General features: G+C 36.6%; 1 protein-coding gene across 1 annotated transcript; it reads right to left on the reverse strand.

Annotated features, from left to right (window-relative positions):
- Positions 1-3975: 3975 nt before the first annotated feature.
- LOC107931254 (bet1-like protein At4g14600) lies at positions 3976-6564 on the reverse strand. The gene is made up of 4 exons (XM_016863099.2): positions 6431-6564; positions 6186-6309; positions 4508-4564; positions 3976-4293 (listed from the first exon to the last, which is right to left on the reverse strand). The coding sequence occupies exons 1-4, from the start codon at positions 6451-6453 to the stop codon at positions 4132-4134; spliced, it is 366 nt and encodes a 121-aa protein (XP_016718588.1). The 5' UTR covers positions 6454-6564; the 3' UTR covers positions 3976-4131.
- Positions 6565-16174: the final 9610 nt, after the last annotated feature.

A 16174-nucleotide genomic window follows, 5' to 3' on the forward strand; every position in this document is an offset into this window, starting at 1 on the left:
CTAAGATGCATATACAATCGTCAAAAGGAACCAACATATAGGGGTGAGCAAAACTCGATTCAACTCGAAAAAAATTGAAAAAAAATCAAATTTCGAGTTAAACAAATCGAGTTATTTGAGTCAACTCGATTTTTTTTCAAATTTCGAGTTCAAGTTTAACTCGAGTTGAGTTTTCGAATTTGAATAACTCGAATAATTAGAATAAACTGAATATCAAACTATAATATTTTACATTTTTACCCCAAACCTTCAAACCTTTTTACTTTTTCCCCAAAACTTTTACTCATCCCACTTTCCCCCCAAAACATTTTCTCGCCTCCCATCCCAACCCCTCATCTACCCTAAATCCATTTCCCACCAATTTTTTTAATATTTTCTCTCCAAAATTGTACTCCCCCATTTACTTTCCCTCAAAATTTTACTCCCCCAAACCCTCAAAAATTTTTATTTTCCCCCAAAATTTTTACTCTCTCCCACTTTTCCCCTAAAACTTTTACTCCCCTATTATCCCACCCCCCATCTACCCCAAACCCTCCCTTCCCCCCAATTTTTTTTTAATGTTTCCCCTCTAAAATTTTACTTCCCTTATTTATTTTCCTTCAATATTTTACTCCCCTAAAATTTTTTATTTTCCCCTAAACTTTTACTTCTCACCCTTTACCCCTAAATAAAAATCAAAATCTTCCAAAAAATTCCCTAAACCTAAATAGTAATAATTTTATTTATTTCTACTATTTATATTATTAAATTAAATTTCAAATTTTTTACTATTTATATTATTGAATTGTTTAACCATATTGAATATTTATATTAAAATTGAATTATTAATAATACCATAAAATATTCGTATTAAACTTTTATGTTGGTATCAATTTCACATTTTATCTTTAAAATAATTTTTATTAAAAATAACATTTTTACATTTAATATATTTTTTAATTTCAAAATACATAGTGACAATAATTAGAAGATAATTGAAGCAACTATGCAAGTAAAGGAGCTAACTTGTATATAAAAGATTAATAAATAAATTATGAGGTGATGAAAATTAATAACAAATTTGATTACACTGGAAAAATTTGATTACAGTCGGTGACAGTGGTTACAAGGACCCAAAATTATTTTCTTAAATTTAACTCGAACAAATATATTCGATTCGATTCAAATTCCATATCACTCGACTCGATTTGAGAAAATTTCAAATCAAGTTAGGATGATAAAATATGATTAGTCAACTCAATTAACTCGAAATTTTTTCATTCGATTTGATCGAATGCTCATCCCTACCAACATAGCATAAATCTAGTTGAAGAAATTCAAGCCAAGAAAAAAACCGTAATCATTTAAATGAATTACCTCAAAGTCTTCTTTTCCTTTCCATTTGCTGATTTGTAGCTCCACTCCTTGTGCTACTCCCACAGTTGGGACCTCTTTGGAATTAACCGTTTTGATCTTCTTGGTCGATTTGCTAACTGAGAGACCAAGTTTACCTACGGTTTTCTACAGTATGAACAGATCAGATGCCCATGTATCAATAAGAGCACTCTTTATTCAACCTGTGATATCGATGTCCACAAACATCAACCCTTTCTACTTGTAGTCCCTCTTCGCTTTCGCATAATTGAGTATCATTGACCCAAGCTTCAAAGCCTCACTCTCTGACTCCACTTCATTTCTTTTACTGTTCGTGGATATCTTGGATCACTATGGACAATCCCGCATCCTATGCGAACCACAACATAAGAACCACTCCACTGACTTTTTCTCACTCTCTGTGATCCTCCTAACTTTGACAGAACACACGATCGAACCAAGCCTGATTGATGCTTTATCTGGCTCATCATCCCCTATGATGGAAAAAAGTATGAATCATTTTAGACAATCCCTCGCAATCTGCAGACCTTTACAAAGGAAACATCTCACTAGCCCTTTTGGTTTGTTCTCATACTTTCACTTCCCATTGTGCAATTCCCCATTACTATTATTTTCGTTTTCATTTTTAACTTGTCCTTCTCCATCTCTCGCACAATTGCCCTTCCCCTAGGGCTTGGAGAACTCGAACCTATTTTTCCTTAAAACAAGCTCAAATAAGAACTCCGCTATGGTCATTGCTTTGGAAAGTCCCTTGACTCCTTGGCATTGCAACTCTTACTTCACCCAAGGCTTCAGCCCATCCATGAAGGAGATAATGTCTCTTTCTCGCCAAATCAGAAATCTGAAGCATCACCTCACTGAACTCCTTCACATACTCCCTAACTGTGCATTGTTACGCAAGCTGACGCAACTTAGCTCAAGTCACATCCTTAACATGCTCTGGGTAAAATGCCTTTTAAATTCATTATGAAACTCATCCCAAGTCTTAATAGTGGTACCACCTCATCTCTCATCTGTAGACTTACGACGCACCATAACAACACGACATCAATAAAATACATACAACAGTATTACCTTGATAGCATCATCCATGATTCTTTTGGCACGGAACTATTGCTCTATTCCCCACAAGAAATTGTTCACATCCTTTGCGGACCACGTCCCATTGAACTCTTTCAGTTTCAGGGCATCTACTTTAGGCCTGGATGCCGCAGCCAACACCCCAATACCCAAAGCAACTTTAAAAATATTAAGCTCCCCTTTGAGCTTATCAATTTGTTCCTTCAAAACCGACACCATAGCCTCAAGACCATCATTTTTTCTTATTTAGCTCACCTGTAGCGATACTAAGGAACCTTTACATCGCATTCATATTATCATTGAAGGCCTCTACCATTTGGTTGTTAAGTTGATTCTGCTTTGATTCCAGCTTTGTAGTACACCCTTTAACTTCCTCGAAGGTCACATTCTCATAACCCATGGAGCCCTCAAGTTTGGCCACCTTGTTATCTAAAGCAGACAACATATCCTTCGATCAGCTAGCTTTCCTAGCCCTCCAATGGGTCTCCATTAGCTCAACCTGCTCACCTACTCATTTCGACATCTTAACTGACACCTTCAAACACTAACTCAAATATCGTTACGAGCTAGAAATTTAGTCTATCAAATCACATAGCCTTGGGTAATTTCTTTGCTTCAAATCTACCTAAGTTAACCTAACACTTGAAAAGTGAGAATTCTCCTGAAAACTCTCTAAGACACTGGAAAATATAGCGGAATCGAACTCGAAACGAAAGAGCAACAAGAGAATTGAAAATGTCATATGAAAGCAATGCACACCAATTGTTTGAATAAATGCTCCAAAATATATTCTTTAACTATCAGTGAGATTATCACAAATGAGGGAAAATGCCTCTATTTATAGTTGAGCTCTCCCAGATCCAACGATATAAATTTAATTACATCAATGGTCAAGGTTAGAGCCTATCTACAATTGAGAGTCTTAAAGGATTTAAACTTTATACATCTTTATCCCTTAATATTTACATTAATTACCCTAAAAACTTTAGTTTTACGAGAGTGTTTCAATGGGCCACTATGACTTTAAGTAGATTAGCTTCTTCATAGGTTTCATGAATCGGGTCAGTACAAATGGATCAAATAAACCTCGTTTAATAAGTTCACCTTTATTGAACGTTTTGCATGCAATAATCACGGGCTTTAATCCATGTCCCGTGACACTTGGATATACCTAAACAATGTTCTTAAATAGATGAATATAAGGATAATTTCATCAATATTTCAGGTCGAATAATACCTTTTAGGATTTGGTCCAAATCCAAACCACCCCATAAATACATCCTTTATCGAAGGATTTAATTATTGGCTGGCAGATAGAGACATAACTTGCATGAGTTTGGAAACATAATCACCATTTGTTGTGCCTAAAAATACCCAATTTAACCTTATTTTTGGTGTTTTCTTTTCTTGGCTTGTCTAGCAAAAGTACAGCGCCTTAAATTGGTACCAAGAGTGCCTAATACTTTATCGAATCTCGAACGTGTAGCAAGCAATTAGAGTAGACAAGCTTTAATCATCATATACCCAAAAAATGGTTATTGAATAAACCTTTCAGTCCGCGAATGACATTATGGTAGCAACTAAAATAAATGCTCCGATGGACTAAAAATCTATTAAGTTGTGGAGAAATACTATATATGCATTCACAATGACAAGGTAGCCTCGGAGCCAATGTTGTCATCTCTTGAAGTGCTTTGACCATAAGTAGACGATGGAGAAACATGTCAGACCGAAGATTATCACTTGCAAAATGTGATTCGATCTCTGCTGAGCAACAGTTCGATTCAACTTTGTCATCCCACTTTTTACTCCTGCCTGAGCTCTGCTCATTAGCATTTGCTGAAGCAAGAAACAAAAAAGTGAGTTGTTATAGTAAATATGGTATTTCTTAACTTCGTGGTAAGGGAATCAGATGCCTTAGTTCAAAGTTTGATTGCACAATGGATCATCATCTGTTTTGTAGTTCCCTTTTTGTTTTTGTTTTTGTTTTTGTTTCTTTTCTTTTCGATAAAACAAAAAATTATTTAAGGGGTCAAGTCAAGCGAGTATTTACCAGATCGGACACAAATTCATTCTGTATCCGTGCTTCAGTTTCAATCTCTCGAGCCACCTGTGGATCAACATTTTCAGCAAGAGTTCAAAGTACCAAAACAAAATCTCTTTTGAAACAGAAAACTGAAAGGAAAAGAAAATAATCAGATAAGGATAGTTATTTTCAACTCACCCAGGTAAACACAAGAAATAAAAGAGCAGTTTATGCCAGAAGCCAAATAGTAGCACTTATTTTTCATGTTACATGGAAATTCACAGTGAAAGTGAACAAAAATAGATGTTTCAATTATAATGCATATTGCACGTTACATTGCCAAAATCAAAACTTTCTCGATGCCCTTTTCTTATTCTCTGTGGCTACAGTATTTAAATATTTTTTGCATTATTGAGAAAGCACCTGACCAAACAAATGCAGCAGTAGTTTTCATTGAATTCACAAGTGCTGATGCCAATCAAACAGGAAGATTCCTTAATGAAAGATGATAGGAGATCTCAACTTTAAAAAAAAAAAAAAAGACAAACAAAGTCAAGATACTTATTCACAGAACCATCTTTTATCTTTGATCTAGTAGTAATAGTGGGGCAAGTCAAGCAGAATGGAGCAGAGCCAGGAGTTCAAATGAAGTAGAAGCGGAAAAAGCATGACTTGACATCGAAGATAGCATGCAGTAAGCAAATAAGAGCAATGAATTTTATCCATGGTCAAGTAATGATAGATGATTTAGGACAGATTCAATGAACGTTGCTCAGATGCTTCAACAAAAAGACAAGCCGTAGGAGATAAGTAAACTCCTCACAAGATCAATAAGCTAGAGAAGGGTATAGATTAGACTATTATTGTGAAGCATATTTGCAGGGAAACTACTTTGGCTGACTTTGGCTCTAGATTTCATAAATATATGTGTTTAAAATTATCTCCTTGCAGTGCATTAAGAGTTGAATAGGGTGTCCAAAAGGATGCTACTTGTATTTCTGCAAATGTTTTTCTTCCTTCAGTTCAACTTATCCTCCACACGTAAACAATAATAATGACGACAAAAATAAGCAGAAAGAGAAAAGGCATTAAGAATTTGGTTTCAGCTCAGAAGTTCCATCTATATGCCAAACATGGAAGACAAAACCTGAGGAAACTGTAGTTTCAGTCATGTAAGAAAACGCATTACAATTATTCCATTGCTTAAACGATTAGTGGGCTTTCGAAAAGCACCAAAATGCTCAAATGTCAATTGGGTGCAACTAATTACATGAAAGCACAAATAGGAAGATCCAAAGATGCAGAATTTACAGTCCAACTCAACATACAGAGATATTAAAAGAGTACAAACAAACATTATTAAATAGAAGCTGCAACCTAAAACATAGGACGAGCAACAGTTACGAGTAAGATAATGAAACATTCTGGATTTCTTCATATAAACAATCAAATAAATTATCCATTGAAAATGCAGAAAATATATTTCTAAACCAATAATTTAAAATTGTGTTCTTCAATAAATTTCTCATCTGTCTCCCATTTTCTAGAATCTAAGAACTATAAAAGATTCTAAATTTTAGAAGCCAAACCTAATTAATTCAAAAACAAAACCCAGATTTCATATCGTATCAGAATTATTGATCGACCAAAAATAGCCCCAAAAAAACCTCAAACTCAATTTCTATTTAAAAAAAAAAGAACTTACGTGTTTGAGTTGTGTAACTTGTTTGTGCAGACCCGAAATCTCTTCGTCTAAATCAGCATGAACTGGATCGATTCTCAGTTGGATTTCATCAGAATTTCCCACCGGTCTAGCGCTAAGGCCCTGGCTGTTATATTTGAAATTTTTTATCAAGTCATGTTTTAAATGGCGAAAAATACTGATGAGAAAAATGATAAAGAAAAAGAGGGGTAAAGAAATAAATTAAGAAACAGATGAGATTTGAGTACCTTGATCTGTAAGGATTCGCCATGGGGAAGAATTGCTTCGGGAACAGTAACGGTTCTGTCAAAATTCATCACATGCTTCACCGTAACGGTAAATCCGAATTTTAGGTTTTTTCTGAATTTTATATACTCAAATCATATTTTCTTTTATCATATTTATTATTTATACTGTTAAAATATTTTTTATTATATACTTTGCTTAAAATTTATATTATATTAATTAATTTTCTAATTGAGTTGGTGTGATGAGTAATTCATGTAAGTTGAGAAAATTATCAAAACATGCTTTTGTAATTAAAATAAATTATGTTATTCAGAAGTATTTTAATTTTTTAATAAATTATTTTATTCAAAGATATTTTAATCTTTTTAATTTAAAAAAATAATAAAAATATTCAAGTGATTGAATTTAAACTCATACTATTTACATCAATAAAACATTAATTTTATCACTAAACTAACATTTTATTTTAATTATATTATATATGTTTTATCATTTATATCAATTGTATATATATTGATAATGTTGTTAATTGAATCAATGTCACAAGTGAACTTAACACTAATTCAAAATCATGATAATACTATAATCAAATATTGCAATAAATTTAGTATTCTTAATATGATATATTTACTTATTTAAATTTTATTTTACTCACAATTCAATCTATTACTATTCATTCTAACATCATAATATGTCATTATTATCATTAATTAGTTTCAAACATTACCTTTCATTAAATATTGTTTTAAAGCTAATTTATATATTTTAAATACATAACTTCCATACACTTATATGTGTGATAAAATTTTTAGTATTAATTAAAACAATAATTTTTAATAAAAAATATAAAAACTGAATTAAAGATATTTAAAACAACATGTTGAACAGAATGTAGTTAGTCTGTCTTTTGACATGAGTTTTTGTCTGTCTGGTTGACACAAGGTTTTTTGTTGTGTTCTTGTCCTATTAAAATTTTTCGTTCATCTGTTTGTTTTTTCTTCTTAAAGTCTGGGATTTTAGTTTTCTAAGTAATGGAAGAGGGTTTGGCAAACTTGAATCTACTTGACGAGGAGGAAGAGGCTTTTCATGAAGAGGAATCGGTAGTGGACCACAGTTATCAATTTTGTTTGGTTGGTTGATGTTTGACAGACAGCGTCGTTCATTTCCCGTCTTTGCGCAACATTATGGTTGATCTCTGACACCCCATTGGTGGGATCTGTATATCGGATTTGGGGGATAAAATGATCATGTTTCAATTTTTTCATGTTGTGGATATGCAACGGGTTCTTGCTGGTACACCATGGTTTTTTAACGAGCATCTGATTGTTTTACATGAACTTAAGCAGGGAGAAGATCCATTAGTAGTCTCGCTACTTTCATCAGAGTTTTGGGTCCAAGTTCACGACTTGCTGCTAGGGTTGATGACAGAATTACTGGCGAAACAGTTTGGAAATTTTTTGGGTCAATTTCTCGAGTATAACACAACAATTCTGACTATGGGGATTAATAAATTCATGCGATTTCGTGTCAGATTGGACGTGTCACTACCATTAAAAAGGAGGAAGAAAGTTCAAATCAGTAAAGAAAGAATTGTATATGCTCGATTTCAATATGAGAAATTGAGTCTATTCTGTTTTATCTGTGGTAAATTGGGCCATGGGGAGAGTTTTGCCCATTTCGCACTCGTATTGATCCGTCTAAAATAGTTTTTGGTTGGGATATTTCGTTAAGGGCAGAGGGGCATTGTCGAAATTCCATGACAAGTAGGTGGCTCAAGGATCCGGACAGTTCAGAGTGCAATCAGTTAATTATGGAAAGGAATCTCACGAGCCAAAATTCAGGAGAAAAACACTATTCTGGGAGATATTTCAGGGGGAAATGGCGATTTTATCACGCAATCTCAATCTTAATGATTTGGAATCTGGCCAGAAGAGTTATTTGATGGGGGATAGTGATAGGCGTAATTTGGGCAGCAAAGTTTTTAATGGGATTGAAAATGATAGTGGGCCTATGGATTTGGTGTTGTTTGAGGAGAATGATCCGTTAGTTTCTTTGGAAGGAAAGAAAAGACAACAATTAGTTGGGGCACTCATTAACGAATCGGGGAATAATGTGGTAGATGGCTCATTTGTTTTAACGGCTAACTATGCTGGGCAGAGCAGCCGATCGCAATGAAAATCCTAAGCTGGAAAGTTTGTGGTTTGGGGAGACCACAAACAGTTAGCAGGCTCAAGAATAAGTTGAGAGCAATTAATCCCCCGAATTTTGTTTCTTATAGAGACAAAATTGAGTTCCAAAAAAATGGAGTTGGTGCGGCTAAAATGTGGCTTTTATAATGGTATTGATATTGGTGTTGTTGGTTCGAAAGGTGGTCTGTCACTTGGTTGGAAAGGGAATTCTTTGATTGGGCTTAAGACTTATTCTTCATATCACATTGACGTAGAGGTTCATGATAATGAATGTGAGGTACACTGGCGCTTCACGGGGTTTTATGGAAATCCTGATGAAAGGCAAAAAAATAAGTCTTGGGAGTTAATGCAGCAGCTCGGCCATGATCAAATGCTCCCTTGGTTGGTGATTGGTGATTTTAATGAGATAATAAATTATTTTGAAAAAAAAGGCAGACGGCTTTGATCAGAAAGTCAAATGTCTGCTTTTTGTGATGTGCTGGATGGGTGTAGACTTAATGACTTAAGGTTCGTTGGTAGGTGGTTCACGTGGGAGTGTGGTCGGTTCTTGTCGACTAATATTCGAGAACTTCTTGACAGAGGAGTAGCATCTGCTGAATGGATTTCTACTTTTCCATGTTACCATTTGGAGCATCTTAGTCATTCATTCTCGGATCACTGCTTGATACTTTTGGACACGGGAGGAAGAGGCATTGATGCTCAATATTCTAGGCCTAAGGTTTTTCGGTTTGAGGCTTAATGGTGCTTAGATCCTGACTTTGAGGATCAATTGAAATCGAGTTGGGGGGAGATTACTGGAAGTGTCCTAGTCAAACTTATGAAATTGGGGCAGCGTCTTCTTTATTGGAGTCATAAAAGAAAAAGGGATCGAAGCGTAGACCGTAGGGATCTTGAAGAACGGATGCAAGATCTTTATGGCAGAGATCCTTCTGATGAGGTTTTACCTGAATTAACTGAGGTCCAAGTTAGCTTGAATTTGGAGATTGATAAGGAGGAATTATTTTGGGAACAACGAGCCTGTGCAAATTGGTTGCGAAATGAGGATTGAAACACTAGCTACTTTCACAAAGTTGCAGTTCAGCGATATCATCGTAATAAGATTTTAAGATTAGAAAGGGAGAACGGGAGTTGGGTTTCAACGAATAAAGAAATGCTTCAACTTGCATCGACTTATTTTGAGAGGTTATTTGCGGCTACTGATACAGGTGAAGATGATCATTTACTGAGACTAGTAGAGAAGCGGGTTACTAACAGCATGAATGAAAATTTGCTTAAACTGTTTATAGAGGAGGAGATCACATGTGCTGTAAAATCTATGTCTTTCTTTAAAGGCTCTAGGTGTTGATGGTTTCCCAGCAATTTTTTACCTAAGGTATTGGCATATTATTAGTCCTGAAGTCTCAAAATATTGTTTATCAATCTTGAAAGATGAAATCGAAATAAGGGAAATCAATAAAACCCATATTTTTTTACTCCTTAAAATTGATAAGCTGAAAAGCCTCACCTAATTCCGACCTATAAGCCTGTGTAATTCGATTTATAAAATCATTGCGAAGGTGCTGGTGGATCGTATGAGCAACTTATTGGGAGTGTATGTCAATGAATCTCAATGCACTTTTATTCTGGGAAGACACATTTCGGAATAGCTTATGAGATTTTACATTCTCTCAAAATGAAAAAAAAGAGGCCTAAAAGGGAATTTTGCGCTCAAACTGGATATGAGTAAAGCTTATGATCGTGTCGAATGGGACTTTTTGGCTGGTATGATGAGTCGTATGGGATTTCATAATGATTGGATCATTCTTGTTATGAGGTGTGTGTGTTCTGTCTCGTATACGGTAGGACTTAATGGGGAAATGAGTGTGTAGTTTGAGCCATCAAGGGGTTTGAGGCAAGGGGATCCTCTTAGGCATTATCTCTTTCTGATTTGTGCAGAGGGCTTTTCAACGTTGCTTCAGGAAGTCAAACAGAAAAACCTTATGCGGGGTGCGCTTATTGGAAGAGGAAAATTATCGGTCAATCATCTATTTTTTGCAGATGATTGTATTCTATTTGGCGATGCGTCGGAAGAGGGAGCTAATTTGGTGAGAAATGTTATTGCTGAATATGAACAAGCTTCGGGCCAAAGGGTGAATTTTGATAAATCACTTATCTATTTTGGTGCTGATCGTGTGATTCGTAACAAGTAATAAATATTTATAATGAAGATCAAACCTAGACTAACTATTATCACGACGAAAAGGCAAGCGCACCTATCAAACAATAGTATAGTAATGGCAAGACCGGGATATCGTACCCAAGAGAACCAAAAGTACTAGTAATAACTATCTTTTTATTATCTAGCTTAAGAATAAAAGGGTTTCTTTATTAAACTAATTATTTAAACTAATTAACAGATTTAATTAAAGCAAAGAGAAAATTTGGAAAAAGATTTGAAGAAAAGTAATTGATAAAGACGACACCCAAGGAGGAATCCACCTAGATTTCACTTGTTATCTGACTCTAAATCGGACGATTTATTCACTTGACTTGTTCCGTAGAGATCCCTAAGTTAAGTTATTATCCTTATTCAAGACTAATAACGTTTAATCCCTAGATTGAATAACTGAGACTTTTCTCTAATTAACACTCTAGGGTTGCATTAACTCGATCTATGGATCCCCTTATTAGGTTTCACCTTAATCTGGCAAAATCTCGTAACCCTATTCCTAGGTGTTCGATCAACTCCGCTTAATTATGCCAAATCTACTCTTAGGCAGGGTCTATTCCTCCTCTGCAAAAGCACATCAAATCATGAATTAATACCCGAAATATTAACTCAAGCATTAAGAACACATAATTAAGAACAAATCAAGTATTTATCATACAATTCAGATAATAATAACAAGATCCATTATAGGTTTTATCCCCCTTAGGTATCTAAGGGGTTTAGTTCATAATAAAATAAGAGTACATCTCAAAAGCATGAAAATAACAAAACATAAAGAAAACTCTAAAACCCCTGAAGGAATTCTGAGAGAGATCTTCAGTCTTGAAGTAGCTCCGGCTTTTGAGATGGATCGTCTGGCTTCTTTCAAGTAATTCCCGGCGTGTGCTACTGTATTCCAGAAAAGTTCTGGAAAGAGTGGCCCCCTTCTAGGTCACACTTAGGGTGTTTATATAGGCTTTGGATTTGCTTTCACACTTAGGGTGTTTATATAGGCTTTGGATTTGCTTTCTTCCTCCCTAAGTACCTTTTTCCGTGTAAAATACAACTCTTTGAAAAAGGGACAAGCCCGTGTGCCATGACCATGTGACGTGATTACTAGGCCGTGTTCGATCCGTTGAATTGCACACGGCCGTGTGGGCTTAATGGCCAGGCAGTGTGGATCGTGAAAACCTTGGTCGACACCCCCGAAGGCCACGGGCGTGTGAGATGCCCATGTGGCAAGGCTTAGGCCGTGTTATCTTCTCGATTTGGTCTGTTTTTGTCCCTTTTTAGCTCGTTTTTGCTCATTTCGACTCTTGGTGCTTTCCTGAGTACAAAACATGAAATAACCGGATTAAGAGCACCAAAATCCACAAATCTAGTAATAAACATCCAAATATGCTAAGTATTTGGGGTGTAGATATGTATAATTTGACGTTTATCAAATACCCCCACACTTAAGCATTTGCTTGTCCTCAAGCAAAATTCTCATTTACTGCTACAATTCATTCCTCTTAATCACATAATCATTACTGATAATGTTACAAGTTTTTCCACAGAAAATCATACAGTGAGAATTCAACTATAGGGGCATTAAAAGCCTCAAACAATCTAAATCAAATACTTTGACAACAAAATTATAGGTAATCTCCTTCCTTCAAGTAATTAACTTTAGTCATAAATATACAAGAGATGACATCCTCACTAAAGATTCACTCAAATTACTCAAAGTGTTTAAGGTTCAAGATTAGGCACTCGATTGTCTGACATGAAAAGTTATTACCATAAGTTTGCATGAAAATCAAATCTCCACCACTTGTAAATGATATTATACACTAATTAAAAGGTCTTTGCATAGTTGTAACGGGGTTTAGGTTACAGGTATGGATACAAGCTGAAGAGACAAAGGTTAGAATCGAGATAATTTCAATATATTGCCCCACTATCAAAAACTTAATTACTGAACCACAAACAAATATCTAGAACTAGTTTACATGAGTTCATGACAACTTTAGCTTGTTGAGAATTACAATATAATACTGAGTTTTTTTTAAGAACAAATCAAATCGATACAATATAGAAATCATACTTCATGATTCAGTAACAAAAAATGGTGAACATAGAGAGGTAACAATATTAAATTCAATCTCGATAAAAAGGGTCAAATTTAGTAGGAGGATTTCAACAATAATGGGTTAATGGGTTAATGATGAGGGTTAATTAATGAAAAAGGGTTAGTAGGCTCAAGGGGTTTCATTAAGGGTTTAATTCTGTGGGAAGGTTTTTTATGAAGTAAATGGGTTAAATCCTAAGTGCCTTTATCATCTCAGTATATCAAATCATACGTGTAATCTTGATATGTATAATCAAAGCAAGCTCTAGAATAACAGTTCAATGTTGACACACTCAAACCACAAAAGAAGTGAGCAAGAAAGAAAGCTATATGCTCAAAAGGCTCAAAAATTTCACCAAAAATTTGGGTTTTTGATGTCGTTCCTGTATACTTAAGATTTCAATATAATACCTCAATTTAGGAAAATAATCTAAAAAATTTTAGTTCTCAAAATATCAACTTATCATGCTCGATTCTTTAAGGTCATGTAATCAAATAATCATGCATAATTCCCTTAGTCTAATTGACAACATATCAACAATAATTGTAAATCAATCAGAATTCATTCTATCAATATTATGAGAAAATCACTTAAGCACAAGACCAAATTCAGGGATTTGAGAATAATGCAAAAAGTTAGGTTTCATGTTCACCCCCCACACTTAAGATGTACATTGCCCTCAATGTACAAAGATATATTATTCAAAATAACGAAAATCATAAGAGGAAAGGAGGTGAAACTCCCTGTTATATGGATGTGGAGCTTGATTATGAGGATAGAGTGTTCGGGGAAAGTGGTGGCTACCATTGTTCTTGGCTAGATGAAGAAATTAGGTCGTTGAGAATGGCACTCGTGAGGTATTGTTTCCCTTTTGTTTCCTCATTCCGTAAAATATTCTTAGCAGCTTTGTTTGGAAGTCTGTAGAATCATGAAGAGTTGATTAAGAGTTGGTGTGGAAGAGAGCATAGTAGAATTACTTGTTAGAAATACCAGAAAATGGAAAAGGTAAAATTTACTAATATAGATATGTCTTTCAAAATAAAATAATAAAATTGAAATGAAAATAAAAATCAAAAGAAAAATAAAAATAAAATAAAAATAAAACTAAATAAAAAAATAGGAGGATTCAATGATCCTCATTGGTGGGGCCCTCAGGTGGTGGTGCTGGAGTGGAGATGTGGAAGTGTTGGCACAGCTACTGCATCATGGCCTGCATATCGTCCATCTGTCAGTCCCGTCGCTGATCTCGCTCGTGGGTCATCTCAAACTATATAGTGCAATATTTACTCGAAATGGGCTAGTCGGTCGGAAAGGTGTGCCAATGAAGCAGCCATATGAGCTAGTCGTTCCCTAGGTGGCGCGGTAGAAGGCTCCTCATACTGTGGGGGAACATCATCAGGGATGTCCTTAAGATCCTCCTCGTTAATGGCATACGAGAGACGGCACTAAAGAAGATCGGTCCCACGTCGGCGCTCGATCATCCTCATATGTAACATAGTCGTGATGCCCTGTGGGGACATCTGACCTATCAGGGTAAGCGCTGATGACTGGGCCGCGGTGTTGAGGAGGCTGAACTGTCTGGCAAGGCACGTCACGTAGGGGCCAATGGAGATCACTCCCTTCCTATGCCACTCGGTCTGATGGCGAATGGCGAAAGCAATGAAGCATGCTGAGTCAGTCACGTGTGCATTCGCTATGCACCATAAATAGTAAGCGTCATGGGTGTTGACGAAGCCAGTGCTCTCTCTTCTCCCGGTCAAGGTGTGTGCCAATATGGCATGGAGATATCGTAGGGAAGGGGGAAGAGCTGAGGCCTTCGAGCGGCTGGAGTCGTGTTGGAAGAGAGTGGTGCCAAAGCCTTCCAACACAAGGAGGGGGAGATGTGGATATTACGTGGTAGTGCATTCATGTCCTCCTCCTCCATAAACTCATCGGTGTAAAGTCCTAGAGTAACTCCAAACTCTGGGACACTCATCGCACGAACTAGACGGCCTAATCGAAAGTGAATGGTGCATGGGTCGTCATTGTTCGTCATCACCACCTGTAAATTAAAAGTAGAGCATAATTCTAAAGTTAGCTCTAAATAAGTGGGCTCGATAATAGCGAAGAACCGTTCCCATGGGTCTGTGGACAGGAGGGCGCAGATGGCATCAGCGAGCTGAACTTGCTCTACGGTAGCCCAGTCGATGCAGCGACCTGTGGTGATGGGTTGTGCGCGTAGTATTTGAAATAGCTCCTCCTGCGAAGCTTGTGCAAAGTCAAGGAGCGGGTGCTGAACTTCGACTGTAGCACGTACCGAGGAAGAACCCGGTCCCCTACATCTCTTTGAGGATGGGATTGTGGCATTCTTTCCTCTCGATGACGACATAATGTACCTGAAAATATATGAGCAATGATAGAATCGATGATACATCAGTAGTTAAGTAAGAGGCCCAAAACTAGTATATGCTATTTAGTGGCTTAAATAATTCAAATATAGAAAAATTTAAAGTAAATTCCTAACTTGTCTAAAGCAAAATAGTACAATATCTATGCAAAGCAGAATACTAATGTAGCAATACAAATTGGAAAAATAAAGTTGAGAAAGTGAACCAAAGGCTGTTGTATGGCGGTGCACGGGCGTGTTGATGTCGAGCACGGGCGTGTGACGCAGGGGTATAGCCGTGTGGAGGAAAAATAAAGGGTATAGAGAGGGGAAAGTGGGGATTAATGCAAGGGGAATAGATTTCAGTGTGGTTTGAGGGTTGGGGAAGTGAGAATCGTGGGAATGGTGGCCAGAATAAGGATTAGGGGGTGGGGAGGATAAGTTTTCAGCTAGGGTTTTGAAAGAGGGAAGAATATGAACAGTGGTTTGTTTATATAGGGGAGGGTCACACGGCCTAGGGCCACGCCCATGTGCTTTGAGTGTGAGCCCGTGTTTTTCGAATTTTTCAATTTAGGTCTTGCCCGGCTACTGTCTCACGCCTGTGTATCTTGGGTGTGTATGGCACACGGACATGTCGCACGGTAATGCCTAGCTTTGTTTGCTTCTCCCACGCTCGTGTGTTATGGTAGCACGCCCGTGTATTGTTGTACACGACTGAATGGCACGAGCGTGTCGCATGCCCGTGTCAAAGAAACAGAATCGAGCCTTGTCCCTGGCATGCCCGTAGGTTTTCATTCCCATGCCCGTGTGTTCCTATCAAGTTCACCCACTGCCATGTTGCACGGCCATGGGGATTTATCGCACCCCATGTTTTGGGGAAATCATGT

This window comes from Gossypium hirsutum, chromosome A11, assembly GCF_007990345.1.
Source record: "Gossypium hirsutum isolate 1008001.06 chromosome A11, Gossypium_hirsutum_v2.1, whole genome shotgun sequence".
NCBI classification, from domain to species: Eukaryota; Viridiplantae; Streptophyta; class Magnoliopsida; order Malvales; family Malvaceae; genus Gossypium; species Gossypium hirsutum.